Below are 18,986 nucleotides of genomic sequence, written 5' to 3' on the forward strand. Positions count from 1 at the left end.
GAGCTTCCGGTCTCTTGGTCCCTAATCACAGTGGACCTCTTTGTTATCCTCTGCTATCACCTTAGATCCTGCCTTTGGGCTTTTGCCTAAACTGTGCCCTTGGATAGGACCTCCCTTACTGCTTGCTACCTTCAACAACTGGATCTAACTTTTTTTTTTTTTTTAAGGTCGCACCAGCAACCACGCCTTCTTGGCGGATCGTCTGCAGACTGCTGTAGGGTGGGTTTCTATCTGCCGTTCCACCCATCCCCTCTCTTCTTGGTCTTTGGTCTCGACACCCCCACCCCCGCACCTCAGGCACCCTCCACCACCCCGGACAGTCTGCGGCTGGGTCTGATTCCTCCATCAGACCGTGAGCTCCGTGTGCAAGGGCAGATATGGGGGTCTGATTCACCTTTGAGTTCCAGTGCAGAGGAGGGGAGGAACACTGCGCAGGAGGGGGGGGGGGCGGCGACGCGGCGAAAGGGGTGGGTGGAAATGCAGCCCCTGGTTGGAGAAGGTGCAGAGTGGGAGAAGAGAGGGAGAACACACCCATCCAGAAAGGGAGAAAAACGGAAAGAAAATGCAAGAACCTTCGCTAGCAAAATGGTTGAAGATGCAGACAGTGAAAGGCTGAAAGGGCAGATAGAAGGAAAACCAGAAAAAAGAATGACATAGGGGTGGCAGACAAGAGGGAGGAGGCTTAGAGTCTGGAAGGGGGGAGAGATGAAGGGAATCGAAGGGTAGAAAGCTACTGAGACTGAACGGACACTATCGGAGGAGGAGGAGGGAAGGAGGGAGTCTGCCTCCACTGCCTCCCGGCCTCTCTTTTGTCCCTTCCCTTCTCCCTGCGTCATGTTCCCCTAGCCCGGCCTCCCCTCCCGCTCCCTCCTCCACCCTGCTCCTCCTCCCTAGGGCTGGATGGAATTTTTTCCCCTGGACTCGGGCCAGCTTCGGGGCAGGGGGGTGGGAGGAAGCCAGGCCGGACTGGGCTGGGCGGTGGGGAGGGGCCGGGCAGGGGCCCCCTGGGGAGGGGGCCGGTCCGAGGCCACGCTGCCCGCGGGGTCTAGGGCGGGGGAGCCCGGGCGCTCAGTGCCGGGAGGAGGCACCGGCCGGAGGCAGCGGGCGACCGGGGGCGGAGGATGGCGGGGCTGGCGGGAGGAAGAAGAGGGGCCGCGGGCGGCTGAGGAGGGAGAGGATGGAGAAGCTGGGGCTGGGGCTGGAGGAGGACACTGGGTCTCAGCGACGCTGGAGCTGCGGAGCGGTGAGTCTGCGGAACCGGAGGGGGATGGGACCTGGGCCGGACTCCAGGGTCCCCAAGGGAGGAGGCAGCTAGCCTGGGCCTGGAATTCTGGCTTCTGGCTTGGATAGCGAAGTGGTGGTGGTGGTTGTGGTGGCGTGTGTGTGTGTGTGTGTGTGTGTGTGTGTGTGTGTGTGTGTGTGTGTGAGGGGGGTGGTGGTGGTGGTGGTTGGGAGGGAGGGTGGAGAGCTGGGAACCCAGACTTCTGAATCTTTGTTGGAAGGAGCTAGAGACTAGATTCTAGGGTCCCCGGGTTTCAGAAGCTAGAAGGATCTCTTAGATTCTAGAGGGAGGCTGCAGGATCCCAAAGTGTAAGGGACCAGATGCTAGAGACCGCAGGGGAGGTGGAAGAAAACTGTCTGGCTTTGGAGGTGCCTCCAGCGCCCTAAGGGTTAACGTCTGGCTGGAAGGGAGGGGGAGGGGCAGAGATGGGGCTGCGGGGCTTTGCGGGGTCAAGGGTGAGCCGTGTGAGTGGGAGGGTGCCAGGAGGGGGAGGTTGTCTGGGCTGCCAGACAGACCCGGGTCAGCGCCTGGGGCAGGGGCTGTCTGGTAGTAGAGAGGCCCAGCGTCCAGGTTGCTCTGAGGACCGGGGATTCCGGGTCTCAGCTTCCTCTTCCCTCAGGGTCTATCTTCCAAGCCGTTGCCCAGATTCCACAAGCCAAAGCCCTGGTTGCGGTCTGCCCAGGACCCAGGTGTCTGGGTCACCCATTTCCTTCTTGCCTCTGACTAAGGAGTCCACTCTCCAGCCATCACCTCCTGCACATAAGCATAGGCCAACCCCAATCCCCTCCTCCTTCAGAACCCAAGAGTCAGGGCCCCAGACATTTTTCTTCTTCTCTGCCTGGACTGGGGCATAGGTGGGGGGCTCCTTCCTGAGAACCAGGTTTCCCCCACCCCTTTTAGCCCCAGCTGGAGTCCAGCCCTCCAGGGGTTAAGGGGGCGGGACCAGTTGGTTGCTATGGTGCCAGACTGTTTGGGTCTGCTCTCTGACCCTTGGGGGCTCCCTAGGGTCTGCAAAGAGGGGGAGGGGACCCATGCCCAGGGAGAAGTCGAGCGCCTACCCCTTCCTCAAAGCAAGCCTGTGAACCCAAGGGAGATGCACCCAAGCCTGGGGCAGTGACCTTGAACCAGTTCGGAACCTTCTCTGTGAGCCTCAGTTGGCCCTCTGAAGAGAAACTTGCAGGGTGTGTGGAGAGATGTTCAGGGCTGGAGAATCTTAAAGATTCTCCCTTCCCTGCTTTCCCTCACCGCCCCCCCCCCCTCAGGCCCCAGGCAGCCCCGGGGCATGCTGGGAACCCAGGCCTGGGCTCTGAGCCAGGTTGGTTGGGGGGGGGTGGGGGGGCTCCTCCCTTCCCCTTCCTCCCCACCTTGGCCTGACTCTCGCCCCCGCCTGAGGGTCTGGGAGGTTGGGAAGGAGGGAAAGGAGGACTTGAGCTCAGGCCGAAGACTGGTCTCAGGTCCCCCGCCTCCTCTTTTGCTTCTCCGCCCTCTTCCCGCCTCTCCTCCCCCTCCTCAGCAGGTCGCTACCCCGGCCCAGGGCCCCTTCTCAACCCACCCCCACTCCATCCCCACTCCACCCCCATTTCCAGACCTGGCTCCGAGCAGCAAGGGGGAGGGAGAGAGAGAAGAGAGAGAGGGAAGGAGAAAGGGAGAAGAATGGGGGGAGGGGATGGAGAAGAGGGAAGGAGAAAAGAGAGAGAGAAAGGGAGAGACCCCGGGAGGAGACTGGAAGATGGGAGGAGGGTAGAAGCTAGACTAAATAAAAAAGCAGGGAGGAGAAAAAGAGAGGGAGATAGGAATCCAGAGAAAAAGAGAGACAAAGCCAGGGAAGGAAATGAAAGAAGATTGTGAAAAAGAGGAAGAGACTTGAGAAGTAGATATAGAAGATAGGAGGTGAGGAAGAGAGGTGAATGTAAAGAGGGTCAGCTAGAACAGAGACAGCGGGAGGAGCAGGCATTCAGATATGGGCGAAGAGGAAAACCTCATCAGGGATGATACAAACAGAGAAAGAAAGGGAGAATAAGAAAAGAGCAAGGTAAGAAAAAATGGGTGGAGAGAAAGAAACAAGAAGACGGACATGGAACCTGGGAGCCCCAGAAGACCAGTTCTGTGCTCAGAGCCTCAGGGTGGGTGCAGGTCCTAGGGCTCCTCCCACCTGCCGACAACTGACTTTGGTCTAGTGGCTTCCCCTCTGGGGGCTCCTGTGTGCTGGGAGCGACCTCATTTCTGAGTTGGGAGGTGTTGAGGAGACAGGGTCCTGGTTGGTGTCATTATTCCTTGACCATAGCTATCACCCCAAAGGTTGAGAATGGTTTTGGAAAAGATAGGATTATTCCATGAGACCCATGAGGACTTCTGATACTCAGAAGGCCTTTAACTCAGGCCTGGGATATGAAACCTTTAGGGGTTACAGAAGGGGCTCAGATTGCCAAGACAAACGGGGATACATCCTTTCTGCAGTGCAGAAGTCAGGTCTCTAACCAGATTGTCTTCTCTAAGGGATGTGCCTGGTTGGACCCTGAGTCTGCCGGGGAGGGCTATGGGGTGGAGGAGAACTGTGAGGGTTAGGGACTGAGTCCCTGGGTCTGGACTGAGGAGAATTGAGTGCAAGGCGGCAGGGTCTGCTTCCCTGGATCTGTGGGAGGGAGGGCTGTGACCACTACCCCTTAGTCTAAGGGAGGAAGCTTTGGGACTGAGGGAGGAGGGCTGAGGTCTGGATCTCTGGCCTTGAAAGAGGGGGGCTGGGGCTTAGATTTTGGGGCTGGGACTGAATTCCTGGGTTCCTTGGGGAGGAGGGGGCCGGGGGCCCGGACTCCTGGGTCCTGGCACCCACCCGTAGAACCGACCTTGCGGGGCCTTCGCCGCACACAAGCTCGTGTCTGTGGGTCCGTGTCGGGGGCTCACCATCGCGGCTGGGACCTCCCCGGCCCTCCCCACCCTCCCTACTTCTGGTCTCCCATCAATCCATCTGTCAATCTGCCCACCTGCCGCGCCCCCCGGGCTGAGGTAGGAGGTTGTATAGTTGAGGAAGACACCCGAGGAGATCACTATACGGCCTCCTAGCTTTCCCCAGGCTGCGCCCTGCACTGGAAGGGGCCGGCGGGGACCCCAGGTCCACACCATTGCCCAAGAGTTCTTGATAGGAGCTGGGGTGTCTTCTCTGTTCACATTCTATCCTATCCCTTTTCTTTGCAGTCTCTATGCCATCTTGAGATTTTCGAATTTTCTGTCTCTGTCTCTTATGCCAATGTCTCTAGGGTTCTAGAAGCTTCTGTTTCTCTAGTGCTGTGAATGTATCTCTGTGACACTGGGTTTCTGAGCTTTTTGAGGCATCTCCTGGTTCCTTTCTATCTTCTGGGGCTTAGGGTATCTGTTTCTGTCTCGCTTCCCCGTTCCCACCTCTGGGGAAAAGGGTTTTTCTGGTCCACCATAGCTACACTGCCGGCCTCTGGGTCCCTGAGACCCTTTAACCTGTGAGGACGTCCAGGGTCACAGGTGAGGTTCTTGGGAGCCTGGCGCCTGGCCCAGCCACAAATTTAGGGATTTCAGGTGACCCCTGGCAACCTTCCTCTAGCTGGAGCCTGATGCTTGACCATCATTTGAAACTCAATCTCTGATCACAGGCTCCCCCTCCCCCACAATGACCTCACAAAGGTCACTATCTTCTCCTCAGACCCGGAGACCCTCTGTTATGGGTCTTATTTCCTTAGTAGGGAGCATTGTCCTGTTGTTCCTGCTGATCTTCAGGGCATCCACGTGGGCCTGTCTCTTCTGCTTCACTACCTATGAGGAACGCCTCCGTGTCTGCCAGCTGTTTGTGGGCAGAGAGGAAACCAAGATAAACCTGTGCAGAAATGAGCTTGAAGGGGCTTTTGAAGATCTCAAAGACATGAAAATCAGTGAGGAGCCCCTCCTTCCTGAACCAGGGCCCTGGGGAGGGGAAGGAGATTCCTTGAGCTACTCCAAGAAGAAAAGCCAAGTACAGGATCATGACATAGACACAGAGAAGAGAGACAGGTGGAAACAATGGAAGGAAACAGGTCCAGAGTGGGGTGGAGACAGACAAAACAGTGCCTCAGAGAGAGTCTAAAGACAGTAAGGGAAAGAGATGGAAAAGTAGAAGCATTGCTCAGAGAGAGGATATGGATTGGGAACACAGATGAGTGGGGAGATTAGAGACCTGGAGAGAGGGACAGAGAGCTAGGAATCAATCCAGAGAGATGAGAGACACACAGAGAGTAAGGTACATAGAGATAAGACAGGAACAGAGTCCCAAAGTGAGGGACATAGGTATAGATACAGAGAGTAGTTTCAGGAAGAATAGAGAGACAGTGATCTAGAGATAGGTGGGACAGAGACCAATGGGGTTGGAGTAAAGATGTAGATGAGGAAGCAGATCCAGGGTACCAGGTAACAGGCCTAGAGAGAGAGAGATTAGATGGATGGAGAGATACCAAGATTGAAGGTTTAGGTTAGGGTTAGGGAAACACACACACACACACACACACACACACACACACACACAGAGAGAGAGAGAGAGAGAGAGAGAGAGAGCTCTAGGTGGGGCACATAGAACAATAGACTGGGGCTATAGAATCTGGGATGATCACAGGGCTTGGAGATATTCAGCCATGAGTGGGACATAGAGAACACCATGGAACCAGGTTTGTGCCATGGTGTCTCATCTACCTTCAGACTATGATGAGAGGAGCTACCTGCATGATGAATTTACACAGATGACAGTTTCTCTTCAGGAGAAGGCTGCTAGACGACGGGGTGAGTGTTTTATGGGCATAAGTGGTGGGGAAAGTCATCTTGAGGAAGTGACCCTGGGAACCTGTCTGAGTTAGGTTATTTGTTGAGGAAACTCCAGAGATGAGGGGAGTCAAAGATGGCAAGGAACTGAGGGAAGTAAATAAGTCACAGGGAGTCTGAAGCTTTTGTGGGGTCAAGTACATGTGACCTATCTGGGATTCTCACTGTCAGGACTCTGAAGCCTGGATGTGTTCCTGCCTCTCAACCTGGGTTCCAACTACTCACCTGTAAGATAGTAAATTTCTTAGGCTCTCAGATTGAGTCATTCTTGTCATCTCTGAAGGTGGGACATTCTCATCTCCTAGGGTGAGACATTCTCTTTATCTCCCAGAGAGGTCGGAGCTCATTGGGAAGGAATGGTTCTTTTTTGAGATAGGTGTTATAGAAGATATGATCCCTTCAAACAAAACACACACACACACACACACACACACACACACACACACACACACATTGCTCATGGCTAGTGAAGATAGGAAGAGTGGAGCTAGCCATTCAGGGGAAGACATAGACATAGTCAGGGCCAGACTCTTCCTGGGACATTAGAGAACACCATACACATGTAGCTGTATGGAGCAGACATAAGGATCTGAGGACATGAATTTCAAAAAGATGTGATTAACACTAATCACACCAGATGCTCCCAACTGCTGGGCACACAGTCTCTTAAGTATATTAGATAGGAGTATTATAGCTATGTGAGAATTCCTTTTTGTTTGTTTATTCAATTAAAGGATAAATTGGCCATTCCCACAATCTGGGAGTTCAAGGCTTTTTTTTTTTTTTTTTTTTTCCTCAACTACAATGGTTCATTTTGTTCCCACTAAGTTTTATATCAGAGGCCCCCCCAAACAAAGAAAGGGACCATTTATTCAGGAGTGTCCAGGACTATCCAGAATTTTCTGTGTGTCCAAAGAAAAATCAGAGGAACCTGAGAGATGGAAGGAATGTAGAATGCTGGGATATGGATACTGTTGTTGACTGGACATGTCTCCATATTGAAAACTTGGAAAAATAGACCAAGGGTAGCTTTTGGGAGTAGGAGAGCTCTTTCTAATGTGAGACAGATTTGGGGGCAGGTGAAGGTTCTGGTTAGAGAGGAGGGGGTCTGATGCAGATCTGAGGCCATAGTGAAGAGGAGTACAACTGTCTCTAGATCATGCTCCTGTGGAGTACTACTGTCTCTAGATCATGCTCTTGTGGAGTACAACTGTCTCTAGATCATGCTCTTGTGGAGTACAACTGTCTCTAGATCATGCTCCTGTGGAGTACAACTGTCTCTAGATCATGCTCCTGTGGAGTACAACTGTCTCTAGATCATGCTCCTGTGGTTAAGCATTGGCCCCAGATGCTTCATTTAGATCCAGCTTCTTGACTCTGGTACTTCTCCTTGTAGATGAGCCATAATGTACCATGCTTTAGTTAATACTTCTAACTCCCTCTTAACAGTTTCATAGACACATGTAGTTTGGTTTTACCTTCCATGCTCTGACAGAATACCTGGTAATCAGCTTAATGGAACAAAGGTTTATTCTTGATCACTGTTTGAGGGTATAGTCCATCAGGTCAAGAAGACATGGCAGGAGTGTGAGGTGTCTGCACACACAGGAAGCAGGGAGAGATGAATGATGGTGTTCAGCTTTCTCCATTTGATTCACTCTGGAACTCCAGTCCATGATATGGTACCACCCGTATACAGGGTGCGCCTACCCACTCCTCCACAGGTCCAGAGGTTGGTTTCCATAATGATTCTAAATCCTATGAACTTGACAAAAAAGATGAACTTTCATACTTGTCTAGGGTCCCCCCAAAGGACAGGACCTCATTTTAACCTCTCTAATAATGCTGTCTCCAAGTACAGTGGCTTTCTCTTCCATAATGTAATGGGGATTAGGATGTCACGTATGAATAGGGTTGGGGGGTATACACTGTCATATCCATGTCTACCAGAAGGCTGGTCTCTGGAGAGCTCCAGCTCATGAACTGGTGGTATTCTGGTAGTTAGAATTAAGGCTTCGAATATTAAAATGTGAAGGGGTAGAAATGAATGGTGGTTTGCATAAGGAAGGAGGGGCACTTGGAAGTGCTCTTTTTAAAGGGAATGGTGGTCACTGACCTGCTAACTACTGCTTTATGGCACTGTAGCCCATGTTTTATAGTTTTGTACATTTTCAAATTGTGTGTGTGTTGGGGTGGGGAGGAGGGTTGGTGGATGTGTGTACCAAAGCCTTTGAAGGCCAGAAGATGAACTTCAGATGCCCTGAAGTTGGAGTTAACAGATGGTTATGAATCTCCTGACACGAGTACTGGGAAACAAAGTAGGATCCTGTGCAAGAGCAGTTCATTGGTTTAACTTCAGAGCTATCTCTTCAGCCTCCTTCCCATTTTAAAAAAGAGATAGCAAGCTTTTATATGATGTCCCAAAGTCATATATTGGCAACCAGCTCATATGCAGAAAAAGAAATAAGCTGGGTGTGCACAGCCATGGTGCACACTTTTAATCCCAGGACTTGACCCACAGAGACCAGCCAATTTCCAAGTTCAAAGCCAGACTGTTATACAGTGTTCCAGGACAGCCAGGGCTATGCAGAGAAACTCTGTCTCAAAAAACTGGGGGGAAAAAATATTCCTGTCTGATTTTTATCAGACAGGTGATGCATTTGGGTCTAAGGCCACTTCTGTTGACCTAGTTCTTGCTGGACTCTAGAATTCACTCAACATATATTTCCCTGTTTTCTTTTTTGTGTTCTGAGGATGCAGTATTCAAGAGTTCAGGGACCATTGAGAAGAGAGGGTGGAAATATTTTTAAGGGCCAGAGTTCTAGGAGGACTAGACAAAGTGGTGTGTCCTGGACATGTTCTGCTGTACATAAAGCAGCTGTGGTTGCCTGCACAAGATCAAGTCTGTCGACATTCCAGCACTGTGGGGGAGGGGCTCACAAGCCTTCACCTCTATCTGAGGCCATACTTACAGTGGATGGCTCTTGCAGGAATTAGAGCCAATTATTTTCAAGGGTGCATGCAGTCCATGGTAGATCTGTAGGCTGATCATGCTCTAGTGGATGTTCAGCACAGCTTGAACTGAGTGGTTTACTATAGTAAACAAACAAACAAACAAACATGAAGAGGGTTGGGAGGAGTAGGAGGTAGGTAGGTTTTGAAGATAGGAGCGGAGATAAATATAAAATATATTGCAGGCATGTATGAAGTTCTTAAAGAACAAAAAGACATTGATTAAAAATATATCAAATGCCAGGTGTGGTTGTGTGTGCCTTTAATCCCACCACTGGGGAGGCAGAGGTGGTAGGCAGATCTCTGAGTTCATAGCCTGCCTGGTCTACAGAGAAGTCCAGGCCAGCCTGGAACATAGTGAGCCACTGTCTTGAAACAAAATGCCAAAAAGATGGACTTAACCCATTAGCATATGTAAGCATCTAAATTACATATACATCTGTGTAGCTGCAAACTGGTGGAGCCTATGTACACTGTGTACAATGAGAGATAGGGGTGGGGGACTTTAGTACAGAAGTGGTGTGATCAAAACCCTTGCAGTGATAAATAAGGTGATAGAGAATGGTGGGGAGCTGGGCAAAAGATGTTTATAAATTAAAGAGTTCCAGGTAACCTAGAGATAGAAAGTGGGCAAGAGTTCCTCAACAGAGAAATAGGAAACTGAACCAGCATAGTAGGGCTCAGTAGGCCCTGCAGAGGGTTTGAACATTATCCTCCCATTTCCACTGAGACATAAATGGATAGTTCTTTCAGGAGGCAGAAAGAACACTTGGGGGAAGTTTGCAACCCTTCCCTTTGTATCTGTGGGAAGAGGAAACAGCCTGTGCTTATGGGAGAGGCAGCAAGACCCAGGGAAAGGGGCTCTTAGTACAACCACCCTGCTTCATCCTTCAGAGCCCTTTTGGCTTGCCTTCAAAGATGCTGCTGCAAAATTGAAGAGGACCATTGAACACCTTAAAAAAGGTAAACCGGCCTCCAACTCCATCCCCTGCAGACATACCCCATACTACACAGGTGGGTGTTCTGAATCCAGCCTAAATGCTGGGAACAGTGGATTTCCTATTCTAGTATAGTTCCGATGGCAGTCCTGGCCCACATCCACCCCAGCCTCTTCTGAGTTCTGTTTCTGGCTCTGCACTCAAAAGCATCTTCTCTAGGCGGTGCTTCTTTGGCAGGGCCTTCTAATTAGGTGCTGACTCCTTAAAGGATTGGTTGCCTGGGATCTACTCCCACCCTCCAGGGTAATGAATCCAAGGCTGGTTCTTCCTCAAGGCGTCTTTATCCCCACCACATTCCCCTTTTCATAGACGGCTAACTGCAAGCCTTAAGCCTGGTGATGCACTTGGCCTTGCTCCATCCTTTTGAGTGAAGCTCCATGGCCTTAGCCTTGCACCTTAGGAACAATGTATTATGTCCCCAAGTGCTGTTCTCTAGAGTATAGGGTTCCCTGCCTATAATATCTTATGGAGGTGCTTTAGGTAGGTCCCTCTGTCAACCACCTGGGTCTTAATGCTTCCTTTCTCTCCACAGCCCCGGCCTGCATCCCTCCTTGTGGTAAGGAATTAGTTCCAAACTCAAAACAGCAGGGGAAACATGGTGATGGGTGGAAACCTGGAATTTAAGATTGAGACAATGAGTGGGCCTCCAATCCAAAGGAATCCAATAGAAAAGCACATACACTAGGTACTGTTCAAAAACCTATAAGAAACAGGCCTGGTGGTTCAGGCTTGTCATCCTGACTACTTGGGGCCAACTCAGGAGGATTACATGTTCAAGGTCAGCTTGGGCTACAGGAGTTCTAGTCCATGCCCGGTAATTTAGGGGGACCCTGACTCAAAACAAAAACTAAAAAGAATGCTGAAAATACAGCCCAGCAGTGGAGTGCTTGCCTGGAATACTCAGTGAGGGGCTGGAGGTGTGGCTCAGTGACAGGTCCCCTGCCTATACTCTTCCAGAGGGGTTGGGGTATGTATGGCTTAGTGGTATAGACTACTTACCTAAAATTCCCACGTCGGGGAGTAGGAGTATGTTTAAGTGGTAGAGAGCTTGGCTACCATGCATAAATCCATAGGTTTTGTTCCCAGTGGCTAGAACACAAAACACCACATTTATGTTGTAGCAAACTGGCTCAACTGGCCACACAAGCCAGAAGGTTAGCCAGGGCCTTACTGGACAGAGATTTAGATGGTGCAGAAAAGACTGGGTCTGTCTTCCACCTCCTCAAAAGAACCCTTGGAGTTCCCATAGATTTAACAGGGTTCAGAGAACTGATGGGAGACTTCAGGGGGAGCCCTCCACTCCTGGTCTCATTTCACTAGGTCTCCAGGAGGTGGCTAGGCTTTTCCACTGCTCGGGCTGCTTTTCTAAACTCTGCGATCTGCCTCTCGATTGTCCAGGTGAGAGGGCGGGCGAGGCTGGGATGCCGCCAGGAGGGGCTTGTGCGGACTTAAAAGAGCTATCCGGCCTCTTTCCAGTTCAGGACATGCTGGTGAACCGAGGGGACCAGGCTTTGTTTTCTTGTATCGTGGCTTTCGAGTTGCCAGAGTCGGAGATCACTTATTCCTGGAAATTTGTGGGAGGTGTGAGTCCGGAAACAGCCAGCTGGAGGGCTTGGGAAGGATGAGGTTCAGTTCAGTGTAGGGATTCGGTTTAGTGCAAGAAGAAGGGTCGGGGAACTAGGGAGAGATGGAGACTAAATATGTGGAAGACCCATGCTCAATGTGCATTATGAGTCAGGGTTTAGGGAATGCCCGGAAGGGTTGCTTAGTGCAGCCAGTAGAGCCAGAGGCTTGCGAGCTGAGTCAGTGCTTTGGGAGGGGGCGTGCATTAGAGCTGGGCAGGGCTTTCCGTTCCCGGTGCATTTAAGCACTTCAGCCTCAGCTCTGCTGTCCCACAGGTCCGAACTAAGGACGTTACGTACTTCCGTGATATGCCGGGGGCTCACGGGTACCTGGCACGAATACGGCCAGTGCAACCCAAACACGGTGGGACCTTTTCCTGCGTGATCCTGCACGACCAGCGCCCCCTGGCGCGGCTCTACTTTTATCTGAACGGTACGGGCGGGGTGAGGATATGAGGTAGGGCGGAGGGCGGAGCTCCGCTCTCTAACTTGTGAGCTCTGGCAGTGACGGGCCCTCCTCCGCCTGAGGACACTGAGCTCCAGGTCACGTTCCGGGAAGTGATGAATCGGACGCCGGCGGAGCCGGAAATGATCCAGCCCTGGAGCCCCAGCCTAGGCGAACTACTTACCAACCCCCAGGCTCTGACGCTTGGCAACCTATTCCTGCTCGCGGCCACCGCTGCACTTGGGTCTGCCAGTGTTACTCTGCTAGTGTGGTGAGTGCCAGCTAGCACCGTCCCCCCCCCCTCCCCGCCCCTCGCCCCAGCTCCTTTGGTCCACACCGCATGCCTCTTCCCCTATACTCTGGAGTCCAGACCCCAGCCTCCTCCCTCATTCCTAGCAGTCCAACCCAAGTCTTCTCTCAGACCAAGTCCAAGCCTAACTCTCTTCCCTCAAGACTGCAAAGTCCAGGCCCTAGCCTACCTTCCCCAGAACCAGGTTTCTAGGTTCCAATTCTCCCAGATATCTAGGCGTCTAGTCCCCACCCTTTAAGACCTAGGGAGCCTAACCCTCTTTTCTCAGACCCAGGAGTCCAGGTCTGTACTGTCTTATAACGCATGAGTCCTGATTCCAAGCCTCCTTGGAAACTCAGGTCCAAGCTCCTGTGCACGTTGAAACCCAAGTGTCTCTATCACTGGGCCTCCCTATAGTACAGACTCCTTTGTTTTCTCAGGCTGTTTTTTCGATGGTACTTAAGTGGCAACTAACAAATCCTGATCCTACATCTGTCCTGGAAATAAAGTATATATTTTAGTTCGTTCGTGGGTGTTTGTTTGCTTTTTAAAGTCACTGCTCACCGATAGGTGAGGACCTGACAAAATACCTTCCAAATACTCAGGTGAATATGGTGACGGGATACACACTGTTTTAGTTTGGGAGGCTCATTCTGGAGGATTTTGGGCATCAGCTGAAACCCTTTTCTGTTCTCTAGGAGATTTCTTTATATTTCCATCTCTAGAAAATACCCTCAGAGTACTACTATATGGTAACCGCCCCCATAAAAAACCAAAACAACAACAAAAGACCACCACCAACAAAAAATCCAAACTTTCCCTAACCCTTTCTTTATATCAGAAAAAGCACTTACAACTTTCTATTAGCAGAAACCATTGAGCAACACTCCCAGCCCTTCACTGGTTGAAGTCTAGGCAAGAGCTATACCACCAAGCCACACCCCATCCCTTGCTGAAGTATTCTAGGAAGTAGCTATATCACTGAGTTATACTCCCAACCTCTCTCCCTAGGCAATAGCTCTAGCAGTGGGCTACACCTCTAGTCCCCTATTGTGGGTTCTAAACAAGTACTATACAGCTGAACTACCTGCCTAGTCTGGTTTATTGCGAGTGTGTGTGTGTGTGTGTGTGTGTGGGATTGAATAAATATGTGTACATGAATGTGCATGTAGAAGCTGGAGGTCAATACCAGTGCTATTTGTCAGTCAATTCACTGTTTTGTTTTTTGTTACAGGGTTTCTCAATGGCTGAGACTTGCCTGGCTAGGCTAGCTGGCCAACCTTTGTCACCACCTCAACAGCTCTAGCATTTAAGTGTAAGCTTTTTACCTGCAGATTCTGGGGATGGACTCAGATCTTAAATACTAGTTTCCAATCCAGTATTTTTAAGTATGTCACATTGGGTTACTTCTCTGCTCTAAATCCATCAATAGTTTCCTGTTGTCATTGGAACCAAATCTAATTTCTTGAGAAAACTCCCAAGGCCCCACATATTCTGGCCCTCATTTTTCCTCCCTGCCTTGTCCCTACTAAAGAAGGAAGAAAGCTGTCTATCCTACCTTGCAATTCTGTTTTCTCCTTGTGGCATTCATTAATATTCTCAGTCACCCCAGGATCTTGGCACATGTTTCCTATTTACAGTAATGAGTTTTTCCCTCTATCCTCATGTCCTCTTAATCCCCTGACACCTCCCTACTCATTTCTACCATTACATTATCCCTGTAAATGACCATGACAACCCTCCAAAATCTGCACTGTTTTACTGTGTACTTTTATCTCTTCTCATATCTTCCTTGTTATTTTTCAGGAGGCTTTAGCTTCAGTCCCCTGAACTCTGAGAGTGCTGTTATGTGTCTGAGCTTTCACCCATGCTCTGCCCGACTCTTGAAATGCCTTCCCTTTGAACGTGAACTCTTCCCCACCTATTGCACAGGCCCCAGCCAACAATTCACTTTCTCTGACTAGTCCCTACTCCTTATGCACGCACCCTGCATCCCCTACCTCCATGTTGCATGTAACATGATTGATGATTAGTTTTTAAGATGGAGTCTTCTTTAGCCCAGGATCACTTAACTCACATAACCTTAAACTTTTGATCCTCCTGCCTCCACCTCCCAAGTGCAGTTATCACAGGTCCGCACTAACATATGTAGTTTTTGCAGTGCTGGATTGAAACTCAGCTTCATCCATGCTAGATGAGCACCTTAGCAGCATCCCTAGCCTAGAACAAACAAAACAAAAACAGAAGGAGCAAGTTGCTGAGTCTCCTCTGTTTCTTCTTAACACACAAGCGATGAAAACATCCCTCAGTTGGCAGGGCCATGGTTTTAACAATGCGGATGTCATTAATAAACTTAATTTGATGACCAATTTTGTGGAATGGGAGATAGGTGCAGTGGGAGTGCTGATCATGTGATTGGCTTGGGTTTTCGACAGTGAAAGTCAACATTAGTCATAGCGAAATGGAAATCAAAACCACAAAGAAAAAACAAACTGCAGCCGCTGGGACAGCTTGTAATTAAAATGTTAGGTAATAAGTTCGGGGAGAGACATCAAAAGGCTCATCACATTTGCTAGCGGTGAGGTGAAACAGAGCAGCCTCTGTGGTAAAGGCCTGCTGGTTCCTACCAGAATTAGATTGGTGAGCAAAGGACTTACAGTGAATAATGAGAACCTAAGTTCAAATCTGCAGAGCCCATGTAAAATTGCACATAGTCCTGATTTTCTGTAATCCTATTTCTCCTATGTCAAGGTGAGAAATTTTTATTGAGTGATAGTATGAGTACTTTTTTGTGCAAATGGGTTTGCATGCCTGTTTGTTCATCTGGAGTTCAAGATGTCTCGGATGTCTTCTATCTTGTTCTATCTATTCCCCTGGGACAGAGTTTTTCCTTCATTCTGGAGGTTGTGTTTACTTGACTAGATTGAACTCCTGATCCTCTCACATCCATCTTCCAGGAAGTTCCTAGGAAGCTGGTGGTAGCCAAGGCTGGCAGATGCAGTGGCTAATTAGAGACTTTACCTCAAACATAATGGAAATCAAAGACTGAATGCTAAGGGGACATATTCTTTGACCTCCAGGTGTGTGCACACAGTCACATGAATGTACACATACACACATCCATATATACATAAGCACACACATGAGTATACACACAAAGAACACAAAATTAATGAAACAGCTGGGGCTGTCGAGATGTGACTCAGTGGAATCATTGCCTAGCATGCTCAAAGTCCCTAGTTCTGTCCTCTGAATGTGAGCAGTGTGTTGATTTGTGTCTATAACTCCAAAACTCAGAAGATGAAGGCTGGAGGATCAGAAGCTCAAGGTCACCCTTGCCACGTCTGAGGCTAACGTGCTCTATAAGAGTCTGTCTGAAAATAATAATAGTTAAACAGAATTACTTTAAGACCTAGTAGTTCTTTTCCTAAGTGTATACTCAAGGGAATTAAAATCTTAGGCTCACACAAAACCTCACTGAAGAATGTCATAGTTCCAAGAACATCAAGTTCCAACCTAAATATCTGTCACCTGATAAGGTAGATAAAAGATAGGTTGTGTCACTGTTAGGGCATACTGCTTAAAAACAAGAAAGGAATAAGTCAGTGGGTCAATAGCATGAGTGATCTTTGAAAGTGTTATGCTGAATCATGTCATCAAAGATCACAGACTGTTTGATTCCATTTATATGAACTATCTAGAACAGGCAAATTCACAGACAAAATTCAGGGGCTACCTTGAGTGTGTTTGCAAAAGGAGGGACATTAGGAGGAAGCCTGACCACAAGTTGAGAGTCACCTGGGGAGTGATGGAAATGTTAGATTATGACTGTGGCCACACAAATGATCAATTTACTAAAATCGAATTATACCAGCCTTTTCATGGAATATTGCTCTCTACACAAAGGAAAGGGGTATGGTAGTTAAGAACGAAACTGAGGGCAAGAGAGCCTTGGTGAGACAAGGTTTCACATAGCCCAGGATGGCCTTGTACTCCCTTTGTACCAAAGTGTGATGTTTAATTTTGATTGTCTATTTGACATCTGGGAAAAGAGTCTCTGGAATAGCGTGGCCTTCCTGTGAGTGATTTTATCTGGGTTCATTGAGGTGGGATGAGTCTCCCTGAATGTAGGCAGCACCATTTTATGGGTTGGGACCTAGACTGATGAAAAAGTGAGTGGAGCAGCAAGCTGGGGTGCATTGATCCATGGTTCACTGACTAGATGCTTCTAGTTCACACTGCCTTGACTTCCCTGCAATAATGGACAGTGGCCTGGAATTTTAAGCCATATAAACCCTTTCTCCTTTGCTGCTTTTGTCATCAGGTTAATTTCTCCCAGCAACAGGACACAAAAGTAATTGAGAATGGCCATGAACTTCTCATCCTCCTGCCTTCAACTTCCAGGTGATACAGATTCTAGGTGTGCATCACACCCTCTGGCTAATAAATGAGTTTCCTTTAATTTATATTTAAGATGTATGAGTGCTTTGTCTACATGTACACATCTGTGCACTATACCCATGGAGGCCAGAGAAAGATATTCCCCAGGAATTGAAGTCACAGAGGTCTTGAGCCACCATGTGGGGACTGGAAATTGTACTCAGGCCCTCTGGAGGACAAGTCAGTGCTCTTAACTGTTGGCTCCCCTGCTTTAATAGCTGTTTTCTGAAGATAGAACCTAGTTTCCTAAGAAGGAGCATGCCCTGTGGAGGCTCAGAGATCCATCACACTAGATGGGGCCGTGTGTCCCAAATTCTCAGTGACAAAGTGGGAAGAGGCTCTTGGAAGAAAATAAATAAAAAATTTATTATATAATCTTACAGTACAAACATTAAATAGCAACAGGGAGAAAATGGAGACGTTCTGGCCCTGGTCCTACAATCCCACTCCCTGATCAATAAATTACCCCTCCCCAGAGACCTAGATCTGAGTTCCAATACAGTCCATATTGAAGAATCTTAAATAACTCCCTCATTTCAAAGAGAAGGTAAACTGAGTCCCCAGAAAGCCATGACTCCAGGGGGTGCCTCACAAGGACTCCTCCTTTAAGAGCCCTCAGCTGCATCTTCATGTCCAGACTCATACTTGGACACGGTAACCACCGCTCCGACGTCTGCACAGCCTCCTCACACCTACCCAGTAGATAGTTAACATTACCACCCAGTAGGCCACATAGGCACCAGCCCCAGCAGCAAGGTGGTAGGCTTCAGCTGCTCGGGATGGGCCACTCCAGTCAGCTCTGGCCTCCTGGGCCACACTGCGGGCCAGGCCTCCAAGCAGCAGTAGAGCCCAGAGTGCCAGGGGCAACACGGGGACGTAGTTAGCAGCCAGTTTCTTCCGGCCCGAGGTACCCCAACCACTTTGATTCATGGTAACCAACGCTAGGAATTTGGCAGGCAGGAGGCCGCACATGTAGAGTGGTGCATAGAGTGACAGCAGCACCATGCGCACGCAGCCACGCAGCCAGGCTGCAAAGGCTGCCTTTGCCAGTGCTACGCCCTGCACACAGAGCAGCACCCAGAGCAGAGCCCACGGGCGCCCTGCATAGAAGAGCCTCAACACCGTGGCAGCCACGAAGAAAGGGAAGAGGCCCGAGACCACCGCTTCATAGGTCATCCATGCGTGGTGGCGATGCCACCACAGAGCATTGTATAGCCACTCTCGGAAGTAAGATTTGGACCAGCGGGTCTGTTGGCTCAACCAACGAAGGAAGGAGGAGGGCGTCTCCGAGTAGCATCTGGAGCGCGAGGTATACCTGACAGGCACAGAGAAAGAAAGGCATCAGTGTTTTTCTCCCTGGGGTCTGGGCAGGAGTTTTAAATTTTAAGATAATTTTATCTGCCTGCATATTTTGCCTGCATGTATGTATGTGTGCTATATATGTCCATGGTGCCTAAAGAGGTCAGAAGAGGGGCATCACAGAGTTATAAGTGGAGTTCTAGGAGATTGTGAACTTCCATATGGGTGCTGGCAATTGAAACTTGGTCCCTTCCCAGAGCGAGGTGTTCATGCTGTCCAGTTGGCAGAATTTCACAGTGACCATTTTCACTACTATTGGGGGTCTCTTCCTTTCCTTTCCTTTCCTTTCCTTTCCTTTCCTTTCCTTTCCTTTCCTTTCCTTTCCTTTCCTTTCCTTTCCTTTTTCTGTTCCGTGTATGTTTTGTTGTCACTGTGACAAGACACATGGCAATGATGACTTAAGGAAGGAAAAACTATGGCTCATAGTTCAGAGATAAAGTCTGGCATGGAAGAGAAAGCACGGAGACAGCAATATGAGACATCTGATCACATTGCACCCATGGACAGGAAGCAGAGAGAAATGAATGGTGTGTGTGTGTGTGTGTGTGTGTGTGTGTGTGTGTGTGTGTGTGTGTGTATGTGTGTGTGTTTGTGTACATGTGCAAGCATTGAGTGGCGGTTAGTGGACTCTTTACAGGAATCTGCTCTCATCCTCAGATCTTTATCAGCCAAGGCAACCTAGCTTTCCCAGCTTGCTACTTTGTACACAATCTGGGGTACCTCACCC

General features: G+C 49.4%; 2 protein-coding genes and 3 non-coding genes across 25 annotated transcripts in view; 4 read left to right on the forward strand and 1 right to left on the reverse strand.

Moving 5' to 3' along the window:
- Spaca6 (sperm acrosome associated 6) lies at positions 1 to 16,926 on the forward strand. 20 transcript variants are annotated; one of them, XR_385379.4, is made up of 10 exons: positions 4,901 to 5,178; positions 5,975 to 6,055; positions 10,001 to 10,069; positions 10,637 to 10,660; positions 11,425 to 11,502; positions 11,581 to 11,685; positions 12,003 to 12,159; positions 12,232 to 12,442; positions 13,695 to 13,775; positions 16,785 to 16,926. XR_385379.4 is itself a non-coding variant. In NM_001162909.1 (9 exons), exons 1-9 carry the CDS (start codon positions 4,920 to 4,922, stop codon positions 12,932 to 12,934), a joined length of 1,020 nt encoding a protein of 339 aa, NP_001156381.1. In that variant the 5' UTR covers positions 4,891 to 4,919; the 3' UTR covers positions 12,935 to 12,987. The 20 variants fall into 20 exon arrangements, 8 of the variants coding, with proteins under 8 accessions (XP_006525118.1, XP_030105981.1, XP_011244994.1 ...); NM_001162909.1 differs by lacking the exons at positions 13,695 to 13,775; positions 16,785 to 16,926 and adding an exon at positions 12,901 to 12,987 and having other exon boundaries at positions 4,891 to 5,178; positions 11,581 to 11,687; XR_385378.4 differs by lacking the exons at positions 4,901 to 5,178; positions 13,695 to 13,775; positions 16,785 to 16,926 and adding an exon at positions 882 to 1,243 and having other exon boundaries at positions 12,232 to 12,987.
- Mir99b (microRNA 99b) lies at positions 4,104 to 4,173 on the forward strand. The gene has a single exon (NR_029536.1). It is a non-coding gene; the product is annotated as a microRNA 99b (primary transcript).
- Mirlet7e (microRNA let7e) lies at positions 4,268 to 4,360 on the forward strand. The gene has a single exon (NR_029730.1). It is a non-coding gene; the product is annotated as a microRNA let7e (primary transcript).
- Mir125a (microRNA 125a) lies at positions 4,728 to 4,795 on the forward strand. The gene has a single exon (NR_029539.1). It is a non-coding gene; the product is annotated as a microRNA 125a (primary transcript).
- Positions 7,607 to 18,986, reverse strand: part of Has1 (hyaluronan synthase 1) — a 21,899-nt gene continuing 10,519 nt past the window's right edge. The window contains exon 5 of one of the 2 annotated variants that reach the window (XM_011246309.3): positions 7,607 to 18,215. In XM_011246309.3, coding sequence (XP_011244611.1) covers positions 17,540 to 18,215 — 676 coding nt within the window. In that variant the 3' untranslated portion in view covers positions 7,607 to 17,539. The remainder of the gene's footprint in view (positions 18,216 to 18,986) is intronic. The other variant, NM_008215.2, reaches the window with a different exon arrangement.

This window comes from Mus musculus, chromosome 17 (assembly GCF_000001635.26).
Source record: "Mus musculus strain C57BL/6J chromosome 17, GRCm38.p6 C57BL/6J".
Taxonomy (NCBI): Eukaryota; Metazoa; Chordata; class Mammalia; order Rodentia; family Muridae; genus Mus; species Mus musculus.